Raw genomic sequence first — 26,480 nt, 5'->3', positions numbered from 1 at the left:
AGAGAGTACTGAGTTGCATCCTGAAAAAACAACAACTGGATATGACTACAGACTAGCAGTTACATGACAGGAAGGAGATGCCGAATGATTGGAGAGACAGAAGGGTAGATTGTAATCTGAAAGCTGGTTAAGAGGAAGCAACGCTACAGAAGACAAGGGAAGGCGGAAGTTGTCTTACCCATGATGGTGACATCGTACTCGATCTGGAACAGCGCTTCCTGCCCACACTGCTGCAGCACGGCCAGGGCGTCTGAATGGCTGATGCTGTGCAGAGGAACCCCATCCACACTCAGCAACCGGTCCCCAGCCTTCAGTGTGCCCTCCCTGCAGAGACCAGGGCACAGAGCTCTCTGACTGCAGTCACTGCCTGCTACTCTCTGCTGGGTGGGAATCAGTGCTGGTTTACTAAAGGTCATGGTGTTGCCGTCAGCACTGGAGCCGTTATTAGACTGTTTTAAGCACAACAACAACTACAACAGCAACGGAAGGAGATTGAGCCTGCAGCATCATTATCTGTTTTCTTATCTGGAAATTCTTTAATTCTGGAAAAGTCTGCTGTACAAAAGATGTTTTTTTTTTTTTTGACAGATCAATTTGTATCAATCATAAACCACTTGCAATGAGATCAGTTTTCACCTGCCTCATATTAAAATCAGGGGGAAATGGAAATCAGTCCCTTTATACTTGCTTACAGTGTTTCCCATGGTTTCCACATTGGGACTACCATGCTATACCATGATAAATGGTTTACACTGTATCATGTTCCCAACAGAAACAGTGCAATGCTGTGCACAATGTGTGGCTGACAGACAAAACACATTGTATATTTAAATTCCTGTGAGTTATAACTGTAAAAGTATTTTTTTATCCGTATACACAAGCAAGACAATTAAAACACTAAATAGTTGAATGTGCAGTCTGCAAATATTTTATGGAGGATAACATTTCATTATCAATCCAAATGTAGACATTTCATAAATTTTTCTGTGGATTTTTCTTTTTAAAACATAGCTCTTCTCCCTAAAGAATATTTCTGAGCAATGTATTTTTGTCTTCTTAAACCCCAAGGATTTACATCTCTTTTAAAAAAGCATTTGTTTTTTGAAGCACATTTGCTCACCACTGTTACTATTAATATTAAAAAATATTATTCTATAAATATGGCATAAACCCTGCATTATTTTATAAGCACAAAGAGAAAAAAAATGGATTTAATTAGAATACAATTTCTTTCTTATTTTTTGTTTGCCTGCAATTTAATCCCTGCTGCAAATCAGCCATACATGTATTCCATATTTTATTCAGGTGGATTAAGAAGATATTTTAATCAGTTTGCCAGCGTTTATGATCATTTTCAATAAGTACAAAAATGTAATGTTAAAGCTGAAAAAAAAAAAATGCTGTGCGATACTAATCAACTCTGAAAGCAAATAAGTAACACTTGTGGTGGTGTCAAAAAGGAAAAGCAAAACTGACATAAGTGAAAGATGATGATTAGGTCGTATTACACTCCTGAAGGACCGCCTTGAAGGATGAGCTGACTGTAAACACAGAGAGTGAAATCTGCATTTGTTTAACTGTTACTGAACAGTATCTTACCCCGTGGATGAATCAACAGAATGTTACATTCTGCTCCAGTTTCTGCAACCTGTCTCTTTGTGTTGCAGAAAGCATGTCATGTGACATTTACCTGGATGTGCTGCCTGCAGTTGTAGAATAGGACCATTCTTTATGAAACCTGGCAAGCTGCCTAATTTCTTTCATATTAAACACACCAGTGCATTGCTGAGATCTGTAGTCGTTAGGATCCTCTTCAGTAGTCAGATACATTTGGTTGATTTTTTTTCAGTCTCCTTTTTGCTGTTCAGGATCTGCATTTATATACATCCACACATTACAACACACAAGCCCATCACTCTACCTGTCCGCCGGACCCCCAGGCCTGACGTAGGTGACGACCATGGGCCGGGACTTGTGCCAATCCTCGTGAGACCCACCTGGAAAGACAGCAGCAAGCATGCGAAAGAAAAATTAAGAATCAGGCAACACCACTATTCTAGGCTGTTATCAAACAATGCATGGATATAAACTAGCATTTAACTAAACGAACAAGGACTGCATTAACCTAATAAGCTGTAAAATTCAAAAAGCCTTGCTTATGTTTTCTTTTTTGGGAAATTCTAAATGGCCAAATATGTTAAGTCTCAAAGGGGGGAAACAATTTCAACTGCCAAGTTCCACCAGGCTGTCTAGAACAGAATAATAGACCTACTGCCCTGATCTGAGATTTTCATGTCAGTTCAGTTATTTATTTTTCAGACTCTTGTTTATAGAGGACAGAAGGAGAACCCACAGTCTGATAAGAATAAGATCAGACCTTTTGTATCTAAACCCAAGGATCCTAATAACAGCTATCAACAGCATTCAATGGCCAGATGTGACCTGCCACAGGTATTCCAACATAGAGGCTTCTAACCTGGTGAACCAATCAGGAGTCCTCATGGTCAGTGAAACAGTGGTGCTATAATTATTCACACCAGGATCTGGAAGTTTAGAATTCTGCATTGAGTATGGCCTAACATAGACACTCATGCAGAAGACAGATATTATTATGGATCCAGGAAAACAGACAAATGTGTTTAATGTATTAAAATGTTTCAAATGAATCCCAAAACCAAACTTGTCTGATGTGCCAACAATGAAATTAGTACCATGCACCTGAGTTTTAAGCAAATCATGCTTATTTCATTTAATGAGAAAAAAATCAATATTATATCTTGGTTTTCAGAGCAGTTTAGCTTTCGGTTTTACAGGGTAAAAGCTTGTTGAAAGCTGTAGCACTTGAAAACCTGCTAAAGGGTTCTGGTGTGTGTCCTAGGACATCAGTGTTAATTGTGGCACACTGCAATTCAATGTAAGCAGCTCATTCTCCATGTTCATTACCTCTAATGAATACCATTAGTCACGCTGTAAAGTTAATTACAAAAGTAAATAATGTCCATATAAAAAAATTAAATTGGTAAGATGTTCAAAACATGTTAAATATTTACCTTTCATATCAGTATGTCTCTAATGTGCTGTACTCAAAAACAGTGTTTATTCAAGATGCTTTCTTAAATCCAAGAACGTTTAAGTAAATCAACAGATACTTAAAGTCAAAAGTTATGTCTATCAGCACAGATGGAGATATTATGGAAGAAATCAAAAGAGGAGTGGAAATGGGATGGAATGCATTTGGAAGAAACAGGATGCTGTTGAAAGGAAATCTACCCATGTGCCTTAAGAGAAAAGTATTTGATCAATGCATTCTACCAGTGCTCACTTATGGCTGTGAAACCTGGTAACTTAATGCAAAAATATTACAGAAACTGTGGATGACACAAAGGACCATGGAAATATGTATGCTTGGAAAAACAAGAGATACATAGAAAAATAAATGAATAGATCCGAGAACAAACCAAATTATGTGACAATTGAAAGAGTGAAAATGTTCAAATGGCAATGGGCCGGACACATTGGACAAAGAGGGACAAAGGAAGCTATTGAATCGATCCTAATAAATTAAAAAAGACCTGAAGACAACCACATAAAAGATAGGAAGATTAAATAATACACTTTTCAGGAGTGACATGGAAAAGAGAAGCTGTAGATAAAAGCAAGTGGAAACATCTTGGGGAGGCCTTCATCCAGCAGTGGATCGATATAGGCTGATGGTGATGATGGTAATTATATATATATATATATATAAAAACATTACCTGGCCTAAAATGGCCCTTTGTCTTTGTGTATTAATACACAACTGTATTTTTCTCTTTTGTCAGCCTGTCTAATTTTCAATGCATGAGATCTTACAAGGGGACGAACCTGAGGGGGCATACGCACAGAAATGACAGAATTTAAAAACTAAAATTACTAAGACGCAATAATATTTGAACACTTCTCAAAATGCAAATGAGCAAACTCTCTTCCTGAAGTGCATTTCTATAACCAGCCAGCAAGAGGCCCTGTTTAAACCTATTAACACATCTAATAATTTGTTCACCTAAAGGTCGTTCTCTATGTCCTTTAGGTCCCTACAGTTATTTTCTTTGGGGAACCTGTGTCCAGAGAATTTTACAAGGAACACTAGGTGACAAGGTGAAAAACAAACAAGAAAATAAATATAATGAAAACTGAAAACTGACCCGTACCTCTCATGACAAATCCAAAGCTGTTTCCTTCCTTGTGCAGGCATATCTCGATAGTCTTGGGAATTAAACCTGAACCGCTGTCAGGAGCTGAGTGCATACAAGAGGAGAGAGTACAAAATATACTGTTGTTAGTAAATCAGTCTTTTACTAGCCATCCTTCCAGACAGGGAAAAAGTCAGACAGAAACCCAACCCTTGTAATGTTTAAGAGCTCAGGCTACAGATTTCCTTCTCAAACACATTATACTTTCACTGAAATGTCGACCCCATTTACAGGTCATTACCGTCATATTTTTCAAAGGACGGTGGTGAAAGAAAAGTTAACAGCCTATTCTGACAGCTTTAATACCACAGCTTCAACAAAGTGACCTTTACCCAGCATGCACTTCTCAAAGTGGGTTTTCTTCTATATGTTAGAGTTTGAAGCTATTATTGGGTCTCGAAAAATGTATAATGCCTGGAAAAACTTGAATATGGATGTCATAAATTTGTATGGAGCCCCTGATATAACACGGTTGAATATTTTTCTAATTTGTGATTGAGATTTAATAAATTATTAATTACTTTGGTTTCTAGCTGTGGGCTGGGTTCATTTATTCATGGGTGTGGTTTACTAAACTGAGATCACAAATTAACTTTGTGCGCAAAATATTAAAAACTATGCCAACTATTAACCTCATGTTGTTTTTTAATTTAAGCTATGTCATTTCTTAGGATATGTAATACACAGAATGTTGGCTTCTATAGATTATATTACCAAAAGTCATCAAACAAGCCTTCCACTAATGGAAATAGAGTACTAACAACTTTGTGTCACATCCCCTTTTTTATCAACAGTATACTGTGCCCATGTATTAGTGTAGTGTAATGTCCAAGGAGACATTTTATAGTCTGCTCAGAACCCAAACTCAATCCCACAGAACACCTGGAACTCTGGGATGAATTGAATGGCCAATCAGGGAGATACCATAGTCACTAGCTTCTCTCGCAATACTAGAAATTGAGAGGGACACTATTCCTCTGGCTTTCTATCAAAAGGATTGCACACAGTTCAAGCTCTTTAAAATACAATGTGAAAGGCAGTCTTTTGTATTTGTATTTGTTGTCCCAATATGATTGGTAATATTATATGTACATAATGTATCTGAATGTCTGATTAAAATGTTTTGCACCCAGGAAACAGCCATTTTGTTGATAGCAGTTTGGAGGATATCCCCAAGACTCATGGCAGTGGGAAACTGGAATGCAGGCAGTCTGACTGTCGCCACATGAAATGTAAAGACAGATGGACTGGAGAGAATATTATCCTGTGAGATCCTATGTCTTACCATCATTAGACACCTCTAGTTCTTCATAGGAAGCGTTTACAAACAAGTAAATGTCACTGGTGTTTTAGATTTTCACGATTGTGGAGTCATTTTCCAGGTATTATCTAGTTTCTACATGACGTCAGGTGGATAATGTCATTATAACTTTAGCTGTGTCAGGACATCCCAATGTAGCCCAACTGAACTTTTTGAATACAAATATGGAAAGTTGAATTTAATGTTGGCTACTAAAATCAGTTCATAGCTAACAGGGAAGCTAAAAACCCTCGGACACAGAGTTGGAATTTGTATCGGACAGAAGAGGTGTACACAATTGTACACACAGTGACCAAAGAGGCTTGACTTGTTTTATTCTCTAGAACTGTTAGAATCTCACACACTGCATCAGTTTGTGAAACCTGCAATTAGGAGATAACCCCCAGTAAAAGATTAATCATCACTGATCCACATTTCATGTCATTATTACCATTTATTCTTAAATGGGCTTAAGCTAATCACAAACAAATACAGAAAGGTATAATGTTTATCCTCAGGTGTGTGGTCTGTCCAATTTAATTGGAAAGCTTTAGTTCCTAAGCATGATGTGATGAAGGCTCCTGTAAACACGGGGACCTGGAACAGTGATGAACAGGTCTGGAGGTGTTTCGCCAGCAGCTGTGAGTGAGTCAGACAGTAGCCTAGATGTAAACAAACTATAGCTTCATCCACATCTTCAGCTTTAAAATGACTGTGGTGGACTTTAAACGTCTAAAGCGTTTAATTAAATGTGAACCATGACAAGAGAAGAAAATAGAAGCATGTTATATGAACAGTAATGGCATCACATGGGGATGTATGACATAATATCTTTCTTTGTATACTTTTGCTGCTTAAAGAGTAATTTCACAAGTAACAATAGCTACCTGGCTTGGGTAAAAAATGAAAAAAGGGAATTGGTAAAAGCAGAAATCATGTACAACACACAATGCAGTACAGGAACTAAATCTGAAAATGTAATGGTTGTATGCCCTTCCTGTAACTACTTCTTAAAGCAGAGCAATGGGATATACAGTCTGATGCTGTGCACAGTCGGCTCACTTGGTCCCTCTCTCCTCAAAGTATTACCCCCCATAAGATAAGCTGGCAGGCACTTGTACAGAATTCATTGCGAATCCACTACTGTCATGGAAGATAGTGCTGTCCATCAATATAATCACAAACCATGTTATGAGAAAAGACAACATTTTATTGCAAGGAAAAACTAGCAAGTAAGTTCTCATAACAGTCAATCAATTAGAGTTATAAACACTGGCCTAATTTAACCTTGTCTGCAGCAGCTGAGGTCTCTGTTCACTGCCAGCTTATCTTAGGAGTGTAAAAACTTGACATTGCTTGAAAGCACAGATAGTACTCAACTTCCTACCAGCAGGAGACAGTTCATACTCCACTTCCAGCACCACCCGTTCGCCCACATTCTTTAGAAGGCTGATGATCTCATCATGACGAAGCTTGGTCAGGTTGATCCCGTTCACAGACTTGATGTAGTCTCCCACATTCAGCTGATCACTCCTGGAGCAATTGACAGCACAGGCCAAAGAAGTGAGTCAAGGGTGGAGAGGAACACAACCACAATACGTTTCAGAAAGGGGGACTACAAAAACAGAGGGTCAGATTTGGATCACTTCAATGCCATATTGAGTTTGGCATCCCCTTTTTTTTTTTTTGCCCCCAACAGTCCATAATAAAAAGGAAATATACCACCACCACCACATAAAACATACAAGTGAATATGATACAAAGTTAAAAAATAAAATAAAAAGTTTGAATGGCCATATTTTTAGCAATAAAAGTAAAAAGAGTGAATGATACAAAACACTCTTGCAGAATGTACAACATCAAAATTAGATAAAAAATAAAAAAACACAGTCTGTTGTCATCAACAATGGGCCCATTAAGATAAATATCTATATCTCACAGCATTGTTCTACTTGAGTTGTGGTTAGGTAGCCTAGCAAAATGTTAATCTCTAATGTAGCCTTCAACAAGGAATCAACATATGCTCATTAAGATGTTAATTAGTGAAAAGCGCAGCATTTATTCTTACTGTCCTCTGGGGCTCTACAAGTTGGCACAGTAATGTCTGACAAAAACATGTTATCAGGCCAACACAAACTTGGGCAATGTTCTTGACAACTGGTCTGCATTTTTGGAAAATCAACCAAATGGCATGACAAGTGTCTTTTGTATAGAACACCGTATTTCAAGTTAAAGTAACTGTTACTACAAATATAGTGCGTTTGTAGAAAGTTGGAGAGTGCTTCAATGAACAATGTGAAGATAAGCTGCATGATGAAATTACACAAATTCTTGTGACCTTACATAATTGCATACATTTCTCCTGTAACTACACATCAAATGCAGAAACTGGATGCTAAAGGGTTAAATACTAACACGTAACCCTGTATGTGACCACCATAATACCTTTACCAAGCCTGTCTAGGGAATTCATGATCATTTCTAGGTCATTCATTTCTTGATGTTCTTTAGTAATCTAGACATTATGTGTCAGATAGTGAGGCTTTAAATCCTTTAACTGCGTTAGAAGCAAAGAAGCAATACAATACAATTATCAATACATGAAAATGTGATTTCACTCAAGTATACAAAGATTGCAGTGCCTTGTCTCTCTTTTACTCCAGTGAGACGTAGCTGAGAAATTTAAACTATGGATCCTCCTAGGGACATGTACAATCGTTTTCACATGTTTTGGTCATGTTATAAATCACGTCAATCATAGTCATATGACAGCTATTCTCATGTTTACCATATCTTCCTGCCACTGTGTAAGACCTCTGACAAAGACTTGAGCCTTTGCTGACAGCATCTGAAGTTCATTTCAAGTCTTCAATTCCTTTTTATGCAACATGTTTTAAATATTAATTAGAGCTAGCTACATTTATTGACTTATGTTGAACAATACATACATATTTATCACGCATGCACTGATCAAAGTTTCTCATTTAGCTTGGCAGAAGAACAGTTGAAAGTTAAGTCATACAGATCAAGGGTATCTTTCAGATTTGTTTGTATATGTCCATCCAATCCATTACTGAACAGATAGGAACAGCACAGGAACCACTGTAAGACAGACTATTCAGTAACACTCCTTCTTAATAACCTAAAAACATGAATTGTTCATTGTGCATGGATCATGCTGGGATGACTTATTACTTATATTTTGTACAATTCAGAAACTCATGGAGGACCACATTTCTTTAAACAATATAAACAATGGTGTCTGAAATGTATATTACACGGTGGATTTGCCTTCATACAATTCCAAAGCATTCAATAATTATTGCATTATGTTAATGTCACTAAGTGTCTACAGGACTTTCGGGCCTTGGAAAGCTTATGTAGCTCACATGACAGATAGGAGAACTAAGAGGAGACAACATTTCTTTATTTGTGTCTAACCAGTTAAGTGTTAGTTCTGATGTCTTACCTTGCAGCCAGACCTCCTGGTCTAAGATTTGACACTCTTGGCTTCCCATCTTTATCTGTTCCCCCTGAGATCGTGAGCCCCAGAGTACTGCCTTCTTTCTTAATCAGCTCCACAATCGTCACGCCCCGAAACTCTTCTGCCAACAAGAAAACAACCCAGAGGTGGGGAGGGGGGTTATCAGTGTCAAGTACAATCAATGATCATTGGAGCTCAGAGACAAAACAATTTACAAAAAAAGACACTGCCATAGTGTTCCTCAAATACACTTCTTCAGGGCCAGAGCACTTGTGGTTTTGGTACCACCCTGAGCTCTTAATCAGTTAATTGGTCCAATTATCCACTTAACTGAACCAAGTAATGCTCTTCACCAGGTTGAATGCAGACAATGATTCACCTTTAAAACTTGCTATAAAACTTGCTGGACATTGGCACTCGAAGACTGAATTTCAAGAAAATTGAACTACCGCATTAACATGAAGAACTAGTGAGCAAACTCATTCTCAAAGAGCACAAGGACAAAAATGTTCAAACAATTTTGAACATATGGAAAAGGTTTTTCCACCCCACACTGGTATAGTAATACTGTGTTCAGTTGATAGCCATCTCAGACAGCACAACCCCCGCAGTGTGATAAGATAATGGTTGAGGAGTATTACTAACTGCCAGTTCAGGCACGACCGAGACACTGAACAGAAGAACTGATGCTCATGTAGAGTGACAGATTGCCGATTCCCAATCAGCTTTGGTACTGGTCTAGTACAGATCATACAGAGATAATAGAGAGGATGCAAGAAAATGGAAAACGTTTGTTTTCATTCTGGGCATCTTTCTAGAATTGACTATATTACATATATATATTATATTATTTTGCACATTGTATGTGGGCATCTGCAATTTTCCTTGAAATAGCGATTGATGTCATTCCAAAGCCTTCATTACTGATGATAATATTTGAGTTTAATCGTGAGTACCAGGAGTGAATTGCTTCAGCAAATAGCTTACATTCACAACCTGCCATCCTTCAAGGGGTGACAAAGGTTTCATTTTACAAAGTAGGTACACAACCATGAAAAGTATTTCAACAACAGTCAAATACATTTATTTATAATCTTAACATATGTATAGAATTTACTATGTTATAAACTGTTGTATTTCGTGTTTGGCAAATTACAAGTTATCCTGGTGAGGATGGGAAAAACAATGAGCAGGAGAGCTATAAAATATAGTGAACACTGTAGAAATTAGTTCTGAATGCTCAATGAGTCAACACAACTCCCATCTGAAAACTGTCAACATGCTGAGGAGATGTCAAATCTCCCCAAGATACTTTTACATTTTTGAGAATATAGATTTTCCTGATGCAGGTGATAAACAACAGAGATTAGTAACAACATCCATGTCAATGTCTGGTTCTGTATGAAGGGAAGGTCAATTTATGGCTTTCTCCACGCTTGATGATTTGATCCTTCTTTTATCACTGATAAATCCATGTACTTTTAAGGAGCAGCCAAATGTGCCATAAAAAGAGGGCACCATAAAAATATATAAAAATCTGGATTAATTAATTAATTTAAAATGTTTTTTTCTATTCCAAAAGCATGCTGTATGATGCTACCATTAAGATTAAGTTGTTGAGACACCTGCATTTTGAATGAAGCAGTACATTTTCAAAATAACACTTTTGCAATTGTAGCTTAAAACAGATTTTGCAGTATGGATTTGTCTAATGAAACAGAAGATCTGTCTGGAGATTTTGTAGTTAAAACATGTCAACTATGTATGAAGTAGGTGGCCAGAGGAGGGGTAAAATAAACCATTGGCCCTAGTTAAGAGCCTAATCAGTTATTTGTAATTAATTTGCAATGCACTCTCTGGATATGATTATCAGCAATCACAACTACAGGGCACAAGTTTTAATTCACACTACAAATTTAATGAAGGGGCTTTTTCACACCTACAATTTGATGTGTGGTTCAATTTGTTTTCAGCTATATGTGAAACCCCTGATATTGATGTAATTGCACTAGGATGAGGATTAAATAAAACGGACAGAGACCACTAGAAAAGTTTCCTTGAAAATGAACTTTTGTGACATTGCTCCACCAACTGTTTTGCAATGTGAGAGCACATGCATTCTGGTTCACTTGGAAACTAACCGCTCCAAACAGTGAACCGAACTGTGAAAGTGATGTACTTCAATGCAAAGGCACTACCCACGTGGTAGTGCCCAGCCTTGTTGCTTTGTTAAAGCCCAAAAAACTACTACTAGGAAGTTCCGTACTTGGAAAATGCATCCACTGAAATATGTATGATCCATTTCTTTTGTGGTTAATAAAAGCCACAAATAAAGGAAATGTAGAGCAAGTTTGTAAATGAACTATAACTAAAATTATTTGCAAGTGAACTAGATTTGAATGTGCCCCAATAACCCCCCAAAATGTATCAATGCTGGTAGACTGGCCACAAATGAAGACTTAAGAACAGGACTGTTGCTTATAACTAATCTTAATCGTACTCCAAATAGATCTCAATCTTCATCTTCAATAGGAATAACTACATTACAATTCTCACTAAAGCAGAAAGGTTTCTAAGTAAGCTCAGATCTCAGAATGTGAGTTTTAGAAGTGTGGGGCTCAAAGAGGGACATGCTGGCTTGTAGTGTCACTCAGAGCTGGAAGCTAAAGACTGAGAGGAGAAATGGTTGCAATCTTCTTGCTCATCTTCATCAACAAAGCAGCTGCCATTCAAAATGACAATTGTGACAATTACCTTTTTCCAATCCAAGACCCACTGTAATCTTGCCTTGAGCAGGTTCAGAGTTTCAATGTCATAACCATCTGGAAACATAATTTATAATACGGTACTCTACTTGCTAGGTCAGTTAAGACTGCCTAACCGATCAAGACAGGTCTTAAAGTTTGTCAAAATAGAACCAGTTCTATACTTCAAGCAGTGAAATGTCTGAAAATATATTTGCATATTGGTAGAACAGACAAATGAAGTAGTGCAGATCAAGATTTCTACATACGGTACCAGATTCAAACAATGCGATTGTATATACCGCCATAGGCAGGTAGTCTCCGAATACACAAAAGGAAGACTGTATTCAACTCTCTCATATTGTGCATATGAAAATCTGCAGAATTTCTGGGCACAATGCCGGTGTACATTATAAATGGATCTGGTTACTATGCAGCACACTTACAGTAGCCTACTCTAAACACAAACAGCAGCCTTTCTTTGACTCCCATTAAAGATGCTATACTCTGAGCACCCCTTGTCTTTTGGTGCAAACGGCTTCATGAACACATTACATTTTTATGGGATTAAAGGTGTTTGAAGTGATTGAGAGTGTCGAACATGTGTGAAGCAGAGCAGCAGTCTTTCATGCCAGAGAAATAATTAGGACATATATATGCATGAAAAGTGTCACAATGCAGGTGGTAATTGCTTCTATCTTTTCTAGTAGTGACTGATTAAAAACGTCAAGTGGAAAACTACATAAGGAAAAGCTTTCAAAACTATTAGAAAAAGAGAAGTCTGTGACAATAAAGCTAATGATTCAAGGCGTTTTAAAGGGCTATAATATATCTTTTCTAGGAGACTTTATTGATTTGGTCTTAGTATGTAGTGTCTGTGTCATTAACCCATTAGTCACAGGGCAATCACTAGATTTAAGCTTTACCAGCCAAGGGCCAAATGAGAAACTGTTGAGCTCATTATACAGCTGTGCTTTCTAGGCTTACTCACGTGGCAAACTGCTTTTGGACACGAGTGCATTAAAATATCTGTATTAATCCGCACATTTATGTTTTACTAATCTGTTTTTAATTAATTTCCTATTTAAATGGATCCTGCTTGAAAACAAAAAAGGGTTTCAGGTAATATATGCAAACTGTAAACCTGGGTATCTTCAGCTGACAATAATGACACTGTATGCTGGAAGGAAAACCGACATATCTTCATGTGGCTAACCAAGGCCTGAAAAGTGTTTGCGGATGTTAATAACAGAATAATTATCCAGTTATGACAGTTCTGAAGAAAACGACTTGGGTATCCACCATAATTCAATGGCGAACATGCAGAACAAATCTCGGTGTAGAACTGTTCTTCCAAACATGGTTGTAAAATATCAGACTTCCAGCATGGTTGTTGAAGAAAGTTGTTTCAAGGGAAAGTCATTTTTAGTTTTTCTCCAATACTCTCAAAAAGACAGACAGACACAAAAAAAATCTGACACACAGACCGGAGTCCTTAAAGGCTGGAGAAATGACTTTGTCAGGGTGAGTGCTTCTTGTGAATTTTAACAAGATTCAGACCAGACTTCAACCTGCCCACCAATCGCATATTCCCAAAACCACTGGGTGAAACAAGATTTTACCTTTGGGTTTCCTTTATTAATATACTTATACATTTGTACATGCTTTCTGAATATGTCCCATTATGTGTGAACAGGGCTTCAGCCCCCCTAAAAATAATACGATTATGAAGTAACGGCGTGGTCAAACAGTCCGACAAAACACCGTCAGCCGCCCCTTGAATTTTCTCTCAGCCCCCCTAAAAATAATTCAACAAAAGAATTCAAGAATGAAGAAATAAATGCGCAAAACACTGTCAGCAACTCCACCCCCCCCAACTCTTGCACAGGAATAAAAACACTGTCAGCACCCCCCAGGTCCTTGACACCATTTCCAAGCCCCCCTAAAACTTGAAGTCTAGAAACGCCCCTGTATGTGAATGTATTTAATTGAAATCTCTTTTTAATACAGTTATATCTACTATAAAGATATATTTACTAGGATTTATCTGTACTGCTGGGCTCCTTTGAAAAGTTCCCTTTCTTTCATAAAAATGCTGCAGAGATAAACTATCCTATTACTGCAGCACAAGTTCAGATTATTAACAGACAGACAGACCTACAGAGTTTAATAATTGTATATACTTATGACTTATGATTGTCTTGTAGAACAGAGCTTTATATACACTAAGACAAATTACTGTTTATTTACTATTTTTTTTAAATGGCACATTTGAGTCTTCCTATAAGAGAGACACAAAAAGCTCAACATATGTATGCTATGTTTGTCAGAAGTTAAGACTTGGTTTGGTTCAATTCAAATGGACAGTCTGACAGTTGTATTAATTTTGGCTTGTATTTTAAATATTATGGCAAATTTACCCCCATCTTATGTGTTGTTACTATGAGTACATGACACTCTCGAGCACAGAAAACAGGATTTAAAAGTCTGCATTCTTATATATGTAGCCTGAATAACCCCTCAACACAACTGCAAAATAAAAACAAAATTTCTGTAGAAAGAATCAGCATACAACATGAACAGCAGCCTGTTATATATTAATCGCTGTATTACAAAACAAAACAAGAAAGACATGTTGAGCTTATTTTGATTACATTCATTATAAAACGCCACCCAATGTAAAGCATGACTATGATGTTCATGAAGAATATGTAGTCAATACAGAGTTCCAGCACAGGTACAGCAGCCAGAAGCAACGGAAAACAAACTACATTAACAAAAATAAGCTTTAAATTGAACAGGGTTGAAGATTATATACTAACTAATTTAGCAAACAAGATTTACTAATACCCATCAGAACCTGTTTTAAATGAGGCATCCCCTGATGAACACAGGGCTCCTGTATTCAAAGGAGACAGACACATTTTACAAAAAAAAACACTTTGCCGTTTCTTGAAGATGAAAAGGCATATATGTAGTGTAATGTATTTCCATATCCAGTTATGATATTAAGGGAGCTACTTTGTAGATTTAAGGATCTGAGGAATGCGAGTAGCACACAGGAGCGTCTGACAAAAAGAAAGGTTCCTCGAGGAGACTACAAATCAACATCTAGGCACATTTTAAAACAAATCCTGGAAATATTCCAGCTTCGACAAAAGTAAAACACACTGTGAATGATTTACTCTGGGGCACAGAGAGGAAATAAACATGCACTACATCCCAGTAAAACAGTCGTATCGAACACTAGAGCCACTACAGAATAAACATGAATCCACTTTTGTACATAAAACCAGGAAAAGTAAAGTACAAGTCAAGTAAAAGCCAATCGGAGCAATAAATGAACAAATAAAAGGATATCAGCAGATGCAAATTGTAACGCAGCCATCAAGTTGCAATTCCAAAGCGCAAAACAAAATTCCTCCTTCTGCCCGCTCCCTACACGCAGGGCTGTTGAAACACCATTGCCTTAAAGCAGAGCCCTACTGGAGTCAGGACTGCGCTAACTAGAGAGAAATAATGTCTAATTGTACCTGGGATACTCTGTCTTCTGGAAGCCAGGGAAATGTCTGTCCCTGCAGGGTCCTTGTTCCCCTTTGAGTAAGGGCCATCATCTGAAAATCGGAAGGAAAGATTAGAATTACACGGCCATCGAGCAGATGCGCGCGACAGGACTAGGCTTCGGGTGAAGGCCATCCCTTGCTGACACTGTCCATTTTGTTGGGGTGCTATTCCTGTTTAAGGAATCTCTCATGGAAAAAACCAAAAGGAAAAGCCTTCTCTGATGTGTTAGAAAGTGGGGAAGAAATAGTGCGGGCAAGAGAGAAAAAAGCAAGTGGATCAAGCTTGATAGAGCATCACCAAGGTGCCAATTGACTTTTCCAAGCAGATCAGTGGCTAATGAAGTTAGTGTCAGAGTGTCCAAAATCTGCTTTTATTTTTATTCTGCTATGTATTTAAACTATCAATAACTACCTTCTAACAATACATACTTTATTTTGGTATGCCTTGGTATAATAATTAATATAAGAACGACAGAGTATGGATTATTGGTTTAATGTGTCCTAGTTCTGAATTGGTTGTTAGGTACTGCACATGCCCTGAGGTTTTTCTAACTGATAAAGTGTCTAACTGCTGTGGGATGACTGAAGAAAACAATGTTTACTCAACAGACAAAATATCATAGGGTAAATGATTTTAGTAACCATCTGAACACAGCTACGCAAAGGAAAGTTTAAACTAAGGTACCACCCCTATCTGTTTTTTTTATTTTTATTGTTGTCTTCTTAGAAAGCTACAATGATTTGGTATGCCTTGCATGATCTGACGGCACATCCCCCTCATTTGAATAACAGTTCAATTAAGTAGTACAAAGGCAAGGGAAACTTTGCTGATCTGCAAACTGTTACACGACAAGCTGCAAAAAAACGATCTTCTGTTTCAATTACCAGACGTCAGGGAATGGCCTGTCCCCGGAGTGTGCATGTGAAGCGAGAGAACTCCTCGTTTCCTCTCAAAGGCAAGCTGACTCATTGCTCAATACCCCATACACAAATCGCTTGGAGCTGCGTTCACTGAAATGTGGAAAATGAAATTCATTGCATGTTGCACCAGGTAGCTTAGTGGAGAACTGTTGGCTCTCAGTTGAATACACAGAATAATGCCAAGGCACAGATCTCTGCAAAAACTTAGACAGAACACAAATCCATGACAGTGTGGTAATTGCTGTAAGCCACTACAACAAAACTCTTCAACATACGTCATGATTGCTTTCAACAAGCAATTCAATCTTAAATGTTCCATTTTGTTGTGAAGTTGCAGCTAATATCAAATTGTGTTAGATAAAATAAAAACTTTTCCCTACTCATGAATTACAAAATATAAACCTGTTCTGTATCATGTCACAATCCACACTATTACTTATAAAACAAATAAAATGCTACAGTACAAGAGTGAAATCTAGCAGTTTCATAAGTAGGTCAAAGTGTTGATTTGGTCTAGGCCTTCATCTCGCTATTTTTGACCACTTTTGATGTTTATACATAAATGAACAAACATTTACACATGTTGAATAGATATGTAAAAGGAAAGAATCCTCAGTAACTTATAGTGAAAGTGTTACAATTTGTGGCATATTTGCGAAGATAAGGCTGTATGCCTGAAGCTTTGTTTCACACATGAGGTACATAACAATAAGCAATTACGTTCCCTGCAGGTAGATATCATATTTACATGGAAATAAACAAAACCTCCCTGGTAAACTAGTATCCTGTGTCTCCTGGCTGAATTGTGTAGCTCATAATATAAAGTACTTAATGCCACATGTATTTTGTTCTTGGCAACATCATCTCAGACACTACAGAATTCTCAATGCATTATCTACAGATTATGAGCAAGAACTGTGGTTAATGATCCAGTTCTCCAACTTGAAGGAGTATTAAGTAGTACACTGAAGTAGATCGAATCAGGTCACTTTTGAAGTGAGGCTGAAAGGACAACTACTTTTTGTTTTGTTTTATTTCTAAATATAGCTATTCAGCTGGGAACAGAGTAGCGCATACAGATCCTTAATATCATTTTATCTTTCTTTGCATTGGTAATTTTGTAGTTCATCAAGTAGGTACCATTCTCTTTTCCCATTGACCTGTTCATAACTCTCCGTGGTAGTACAGACAAGACATTCTCCTGTTGAAGCCCTTCTCTTTTCCATAATTTAGGCAGAACTCAGAAATTACTCTCGAGTGTCAGTACCACAGTAACCATTTGATTAACCATAGATTTACAATGGTTTCCTGTGTGTTTAATTGTGCTTTCCAATATGGACCATTGAAATACCATACTATACAATGATAAATATTTATAAGGTTTGTTTACTATGTTAGAGCACGGTTTCTTAAAAATAGACTTCAGTAAAGCACAGTGAAGGCTTGTTGAAACCATAGAAGAAACTATGGCACATTTACCAGGGTAGTATAAAATAAATAAATTCCTGTCAGATGTTTGCCCAGAATGTGTCAAAGGGGAATGCTGTCGTCTGAAACATCAGGAAGAAATCGCCTACCGTGACATGTGTGTAATGCCGTTCTGGAGGAGCCAATCTGACATTGATGCCTGTAAACACATCATTTGTCAAGACGGGTCTTGGCAGTGTCAGGGCTGTGTGAGGCCCAGCTGCCACCTGTTCTGCTAACACCGCCGTTAATTTTGCTGCATAACAGTCAGTGTAAATGATATTTTAAACATTGAATTTATATTCAGAACACAAACTGTATGCACACCCCGAGTTGTACAATTTAATATACATCTCATCTAACTGAAATTTAGACAAAAGACAAAATTAACTTTAATACAAATGCTATATGCACAAGAGTCAATTATTATATTGTGTTCTCATTTGCTATGTTCAGTTCTGTGTCCTGCTTGTTAATGAAAAAATACAGCTAGGTCAATTGCACAAAGCAATCTAGTTGTTACACTGCAAAAAATATGTTATTAAACCACTGTCATTATATGTTCTTCAGTTGCAGCTGAGAAACACAAAGTAGCCTAAATGTATTTGTCTCTAAGCTTTGAGGTACACGTACACTTCCCATTTTGAGCAAACTATTGTGAGTATTGTGAGAACAAGTTTGCTCAAATGCCCTTTGGAATTTCTTAAGATTCGGATTAACCTGACAATATCTTCTCAGAAAATAATCATATCACAGAAATTACTATGGTTTTATTACTACTTCTTGCATTTGTGTCCCTTGACAGATTCTGTAACCACAATTCATTAACCCAAACACAGTAGTAGTATATCAATCTAACTGTTGTGTCTGTATCAAACCATGGGAATAAACTAAATGTATCTTTGCTTTAAAGCTATACAAAGAAAGAATATGTTTGTGTGCTAATAACTACGTTGAACACTTTCATAAATACAACTGCTTAATTAGAAGATCAATTAAGTTAACTGAGAGCCAGCTGTAACAAAATACAGAAAATACAGTGTTCAGTGTAGGACCCGAGGTGAGAAACACTGATATAGGAGATGGTATCTTATGCAGTTAGAGACTGAGTAAGACTACTTTTTTCCCGCCTGTATTCTTATTTATAGTTTGGTGCATGTAATATTTACAGCTCATGACAGACTTTAGAAAATGACACAAGCCCCAGCCAGGCTGTGAGCCAGCTGTTTGATTAAGTCTCAAAGTGTTCCTCTCAACAAGCTCCCCTCTCTGGTGGGCTGCTTACTAGGAGTGAGATGATACACCAAGGTGATACAAGATGATGATGATACATCAAAAGATGATACAATATATATCACGATGTACCATTTACGATACGCATCACGATCCTAATGCAAAAACTACTTTACAGACTTAAAAATGTATAAGAAATTAAATGTATAGACACAGATTTAGTTCAAAATAAATCATATTTATTTATCACAAACTCATACACCAAGTCAAAGCTCCATGTAAACTAGTTTGGATATCAGTTTTAGTTTGATAACAATTGTCATCTGTTTCAATAAGCGCATAAGTACCAAATTATATATTTTGTCTGCATTAACTAAAGAGAGTTGAGTCATGTTTCAAAATACATAAAAGAAAAAATATTTCTAATGATTGGCAATTTCAAAATTATTCCATCAAATAATATGTAAATTTATCTTGATGCCCGCAACACAAATGGTGTATTGTATAGTACTGAGAAGTATCACATTTCACAGAGACACAATCTCACCTCTACTGCCTTCCCTAGTGATACCTCTTCAACAGGAGCCCACCTGATTGTGCTGTACTGTGTAAACATTTCTGTAATATGTGTTTTTATCATCCTGGGGCTAACTAGAGTCTGCACAGTGCCACTTGAGGACTGAGTGAGCTTTGAACACAAGTCAAAAGATTTGCAAGAACATCAACATTGGGTGCCATCTCTCTTTGATGAAAAATGTTTGACTGCAGCATAAGAAACAATACATCTGGGGCAGTGTGCTCAAGAAGGAGTTGTTGAAACATAGCTATATGGCCACCCAGTAAGACAGATACCTTAATTCCCTGAGTGTAACATGAATGATTTTCATTACATAAATCTACTTTTTTCAGTTGAATGAAAAAATATTGTCATAATATTATCAGTTTTGCTATTAATACGGGGAACAAAATTATAAAGAAATTAGTTTCCTGGAACATTCAGTTTGTAACAAAACAAAAAAACTATAGAAAGTCAGTAGTAGATATGACTAGTCCAATGGGGAATAACAGGAAACTGACAATTATTTACTGTTTCATTATTAGAAAGTATGACACTGGCCCAATTTACCAAAAAAACTAGTTCAATTAAACTATTTAGGGAATACAGCCCAATTCAGAAGAGCGTGAAGTGAAGTGTGGTGAGATACAAAGTGTGTGAGAAACTCTGAAGGTGGGGAGCATAAGTGTGGGGGGGAGGTTGGTGCTGAAAGAAAATAGAATTAAATAAAAGAAGAATCACACTTTACAAAGATTCCTCATGAAGGAGAGGAGTGCAAGCCATGATAAATTGCCAGGGAAGCAGCCTTGAAAGCCAGCTCCAGATAGCAGTAGCACACTCGGGGGACTCTTTCATTTGCACATCCGTGAAAGCTATTACTGACACAGCGCAATGCGCAGATTACCACAGCCCCGGACCTGAAAGCAACTTGGGCATGTCAGCGATTGCTGTGATGGGATTCTGTCTTGCATTGCCTTAATCCTGTTGGTGGAGGGCTTAAATCTTCCCTTCACCTATCAAAGCAAGCGGTTTAGTCATGACGCTACCTAACTTTGAAAGCACAGAGTCATCTGGTCCCCAATCCCTCCAGCCGCCCCCAGCCATTTCTCCATCCCCTTAAAAATTATCAAAAGGTTGCTTTTCATATGAAACAGTAAAGCATATTACATTAAAAGGCTGTCATTTTCCACTCACCTGAATAGCTAATCTGAAAACAGTTTCATAATCTTAGAGAACCTGTTTTAAGAATATTACCAGATGCTTGGAGCAAAATTCTTACTCATAATATATTAAAAAAGGAAGCTTGATTAGTTTAACATACTTTTGAAACCTGGATCTAACCATTGGTAAACAGGAGAATAAGTGTAAATTTGACTATCATTGCTTACATCTTGTATTAATATGTCTTATAATATTTATTTATATATATTACATTATTTTTACATTATTTGTCATTTAGCAGACACTCTTATTCAGGGTGACTTACATTTGTACCCATTTATACAGCTTGGTATTTTACTGGAGCAATCTAAGTGAAGTACCTTGCTCAAGGGTACAACAGCACTGCTCCACCCAGGATTTGAACCCACCACCTTCCAGTTATGAGTCCAGAGCCCCAACCACTCCACAGTGCTGCATATATATATAGTAACAGTGATATGTCACCGAGTCCATCTTACAAAACAATCCAGAACTACAGAATGTATGGCTTTACTAAGGAAGTAGTCTAAACAAAATTTAGGGAGATGCCTGCACACAATAAAAAAGATTCACCACCCACTAGGAACATAGCTAACAGTGATCCCCAACAACTCTTTTACCAACAGAAGAGCCATGCCAGATCATCTGCATTGCTTCATAAGTGTAATGATAGGTGCTGGGAGTATTCAGGAGACACACGGGGCACCAATTAACATAAAAGGAATGTAGTTTCAGTATTATGGTGAAACAAGTAAGGCCAACAAGGTTACCACTGTGGAAAGAAAAAAAAATGGAAAGAGCAATATGATTTAGAGGACTGGGTTTGTAAATCATACTGGAAGTGGATTTACAGAAACATTTCCATTTTAGACTTGGTAGTTATATATATATATATATATATATATATATATATTCATAGGAAAAACAGTCTGTGTTACTGAAGTTTCTTACAGCTAGGTTATAAGGGGGAATGCCTATGGATATTGGACTCCCATTATAACCAGAAGGGTATTGCCAAAACAATGCAGTATAGACTGAACACAACAGCAGAGCAGTCAGAGAAGGCAAGAAGGATAACTGCAGGCCAAACAGCAGTAGACTGTTCTGCAAACTGCAGGAGGAGCAGCATTAGACATTGGTCAAAGAAGACAATCCCATTCCGTGCCTCAGGACAAAACGGGCAAGGATGAAATTCCATTTTGCACAAAGTATCCAAAGAGATGCGGCAGTACCGTGAGGTGAGATGCCATCACGGATGAGCAGCAAAGACACGGCCTTGAGGAATGGTATGCATTGTATAAGTATAGAAGCATTGTATAAGCTGGGCCAAGAGGGGTATGTAGTTCTGTTTGAAGCAGAATGTGAAGAAGAAGAAAAAAAAAAACACGTAGAGAAAAAAGATTTATATAAACCAGTTTCACGAGGAAGGGAGGACAATTGCTATTCTGCTCGAGATACTTTCCCATTTCAAACATTTCAAAAACAAAGTTCTAGAAAACAGTAATTTTCCAACAAAGTACTTAGAACTACTCAATTGTCTTTGTCAATGTTATTTGTTCTAAATATTATATTATAATGTAATTATAATTATATGATTATACTTGTCACTACAAATTAAATAATGTCTCCTATTTGAGAATGCCTATAACCATTAGTTTGGACTAGTAATCAATGTACTACAGATCACTCCACTTAAGTATATGAATAATCACGCTATGCCATTTAATCAATAGTAATCAAACCATTTACAGTCATGGCAAATTGCACAATCGACGAAGACACTGTGATATATTTGATAAATGCACTTAATGTACAGAAATTCTAATTTGACATTCATGATGTTATTATAATTAGCTTAACACTCTCATGATGTGTCATTTTATGACACAGGGGGAATAACACTTAAATATGCAGCACTCTCCTTTGCTAAATACACGCTACACTGCATCACAGAATATTTCACTACTATTAGATTATAACTCTGTCATCTACCAGTGGACATCAAAATTGGCCCCAGAAAATTTCATTTTTCTTGGGAACACCAGAGTAACACATGCACACATGAGACCTAAACCAAGGAATATGAACATAGGTGGGAAAACCCCAGAGTCGATACTTGTCTTGCACACTTACATACATTTACAACAGTGGTGTAGTGTGTGGCCGCGACAGACGCTATACCTTTCTGGCCATTGTGGTTGTAGTGCTGCTCTGTTCCTTTAGAATGGATAACATCTTTTATGGGGACTTTTTATTCTCCTCAATTACACCTCCCCTAATTACAAGGAAGATAAACGCTAGTCCTAATCGCAGGAAAGCCGTGTCGTCTTTCTTTCAGTGAACACGTTTAGGCCTTAATTACACTCCTCATTATCTGCATTAGAACAGCCTAGGAACAATAAGAGAGGGACATGTCTGCTGCCTTGATGATATGTAAGCACAGCCCCCAAACCCCCCCACACACACACATACAGAGACACACACACTAATTGGACCAACCGCAATCTCTCCCAGTTGAGCCTACTTTTCACATAAATTCCAAAAGACCCCTAAATATTCATATCAGTATAAAAACAAATATTATTCTAGTCTCTGGGTATTTATTTATTTATTTATTTTATTTTAAGGCATAAATCAGGATATAACAGCAGGGGGCATATTGGTCACTGTCACTTTTATTTAAAACATAATTTGCCTATTTGAAAATAATGTCCTGCTGCTTAATGACTTACATACATAGGCCTATTACATATTTAAAGGAACTTAGAGAATTTAACTTAATTAGAGAAAACCAGAAAATAAACTGTAGAAAATGCCCAGTCGAAACTAACTCCATTGCATGTATGTGCATGGTCATATATATATATATATATATATATATATATATATATATATATACACTCACCTAAAGGATTATTAGGAACACCTGTTCAATTTCTCATTAATGCAATTATCTAACCAACCAATCACATGGCAGTTGCTTCAATGCATTTAGGGGTGTGGTCCTGGTCAAGACAATCTCCTGAACTCCAAACTGAATGTCTGAATGGGAAAGAAAGGTGATTTAAGCAATTTTGAGCGTGGCATGGTTGTTGGTGCCAGACGGGCCGGTCTGAGTATTTCACAATCTGCTCAGTTACTGGGATTTTCACGCACAACCATTTCTAGGGTTTACAAAGAATGGTGTGAAAAGGGAAAAACATCCAGTATGCGGCAGTCCTGTGGGTGAAAATGCCTTGTTGATGCTAGAGGTCAGAGGAGAATGGGCCGACTGATTCAAGCTGATAGAAGAGCAACTTTGACTGAAATAACCACTCGTTATAACCGAGGTATGCAGCAAAGCATTTGTGAAGCCACAACACGTACAACCTTGAGGCGGATGGGCTACAACAGCAGAAGACCCCACCGGGTACCACTCATCCCCACTACAAATAGGAAAAAGAGACTACAATTTGCACAAGCTCACCAAAATTGGACAGTTGAAGACTGGAAAAATGTTGGCTGGTCTGATGAGTCTCGATTTCTGTTGAGACATTCAGATGGTAGAGTCAGAATTTGGCGTAAACAGAATGAGAACATGGATCCATCATGCCTTGTTACCACTGTGCAGGCTGGTGGTGGTGGTGTAATGGTGTGGGGGATGTTTTCTTGGCACACTTTAGGCCCCTTAGTGCCAATTGGGCATAGTTTAAATGCCACGGCCTACCTGAGCATTGTTTCTGACCATGTCCATCCCTTTATGACCACCATGTACCCATCCTCTGATGGCTACTTCCAGCAGGATAATGCACCATGTCACAAAGGTCGAATCATTTCAAATTGGTTTCTTGAACATGACAATGAGTTCACTGTACTAAACTGGCCCCCACAGTCACCAGATCTCAACCCAATAGAGCATCTTTGGATGTGGTGGAACGGGAGCTTCGTGCCCTGGATGTGCATCCCACAAATCTCCATCAACTGCAAGATGCTATCCTATCAATATGGGCCAACATTTCTAAAGAATGCTTTCAGCACCTTGTTGAATCAATGCCACGTAGAATTAAGGCGAAAGGGGGTCAAACACAGTATTAGTATGGTGTTCCTAATAATCCTTTAGGTGAGTGTATATATATATATATATATATATATATATATATATATGCACATACATATATATATATATATATATATATATATATTTGATTTAATTTATATTTTAATGATATTTAAACATTGTAATACATTTGAGCAATTTAGAACACAGCATTATGTTAAAGGTTTATAAACTGACTCAGAACATTAACATTGTAATTATATTTTCTTCCACAATAACTTACTGCAGCTCAGTTAGGATTTAGCTTAAACATATAAATATATATAAAATGGATGGAGCATGGCACATCGGGCCATTGATAATGCCATATGCCATAGAGAGAGTTCTGTGCACAAACCACAATACAATAGGAAAACACAGGTATTCCTCAATCAATTTTCATCTAAACAGATTAGGGAGTTTTAACATCATTTACACAGTACAGTTGTAAGTGAGGTCTTAAACTCAGTCCCTGGAATCAAAACCAATTAAACATTAAACCTTTAAATCCAAACTGACATTTGCAGACATCTGACACTTCATGTTCATGGAAAGTGTAACAGGACCGATCCCCTTGGAACAGTCTTGTAAATTAGATTTACACACAATATTTAAATAAATAAATAATGCAAACTCAAGAAGTACATACATGGCCTGTCCATTAATCCAACACGCACAATTGTCATAACTCATTAGTGACGCTGCTGGCTTACTGCAGCAACAACGAACGCGATCAGTGGCTTGTTCGAACTGCTCTGACTGATGCTAGGTTTATGCACAGGGAAGGACAAAAGCTGTTCCTCATTGCACATGCAGAAGGTTCAGATTAATGGATGAGTGGCATTTTAATTGATGAATTGCGGGGGGGGGATTGTTTGCCTGTGACGCTAAACAACACTACTTTGCCCACATTCATTAAGACTGTACCCCCCTTCTCAATAATTGACTTTGCGTGATGTTGCAATATGTCTGAATTTCTTTGTCAGGGAATTAAGGGGTGTGACATATTGTGAAAGCAGATTTCCCAGCTCCTTTTCAGTATTTTTAATTGGTATACCTGTAGAACAGATCCTGGCTTCGGAAATGGGCTTGACTGAGAGACGATGGCTGATGTGAAACGTGTGCCAAAGACCGAGACACATAAAATGGATCATCAGAGGGGAGAAATAAAGATCATGAAGATATTAAAGACATTTTATAGAGGGAAGAATAATGTTCAGCAGCAACAGAAAGAAAGGATTTGTGACTTATAAGGAATACACAGCATTGAATACAGCCCTGCCCTTTTGAGACTGAAATTAATTACAGAAAAAGCACTGATTTCACACTGTATCTCTGCAGCGTTGACATCCTTCCAGTTTGCACACAAATGCTTCATTACTTATAATTACGCATTAAGTCTGTGACTAACCCCCTCCCCCCGAGTCTATACGATCAGCCACAGTATAAATTCAAATATTGAGAGAGCTTAAAATTCTGATGTTAGTGACCCTTCATGAGAAAGCCTGTTCTCCAACCCCAGTGTCTGGATCAGTGCTTACATTGCTTCCTCCTCATTTAGCAGCAAATGCACTTAAGGACAACATGTGAATTTGCGTTTTTCCATCAGAAAGGTGCACAAATGCATGAGGGAATACAAAGTGGACCAGTTTCAAAATACAAAGGATATATTATCTTAAGATGGACTTGTGGATGTCAGATTATT

The 26,480-nt window shown here is 37.5% G+C and overlaps 1 protein-coding gene across 3 annotated transcripts in view; it reads right to left on the bottom strand.

Moving 5' to 3' along the window:
• grip2b (glutamate receptor interacting protein 2b) overlaps nt 1–26,480 on the bottom strand; it is a 129,035-nt gene that overhangs the window by 54,065 nt on the left and 48,490 nt on the right. For all 3 annotated transcript variants that reach the window (XM_066698315.1, XM_066698316.1, XM_066698317.1), the window contains exons 2-7: nt 15,294–15,374; nt 9,002–9,137; nt 6,920–7,065; nt 4,191–4,277; nt 1,922–1,997; nt 179–324 (exon numbers count right to left, since the gene is read on the bottom strand). In XM_066698315.1, the coding sequence (XP_066554412.1) occupies nt 179–324; nt 1,922–1,997; nt 4,191–4,277; nt 6,920–7,065; nt 9,002–9,137; nt 15,294–15,374 (672 nt within the window). The remainder of the gene's footprint in view (nt 1–178; nt 325–1,921; nt 1,998–4,190; nt 4,278–6,919; nt 7,066–9,001; nt 9,138–15,293; nt 15,375–26,480) is intronic.

The sequence above is a fragment of the Amia ocellicauda genome, chromosome 3 (assembly GCF_036373705.1).
Source record: "Amia ocellicauda isolate fAmiCal2 chromosome 3, fAmiCal2.hap1, whole genome shotgun sequence".
In the NCBI taxonomy this organism is placed as follows: domain Eukaryota; kingdom Metazoa; phylum Chordata; class Actinopteri; order Amiiformes; family Amiidae; genus Amia; species Amia ocellicauda.
The sequence above is the reverse complement of the archived record's forward strand: the minus strand, read 5'-3'. Positions and strand labels throughout refer to the sequence as shown.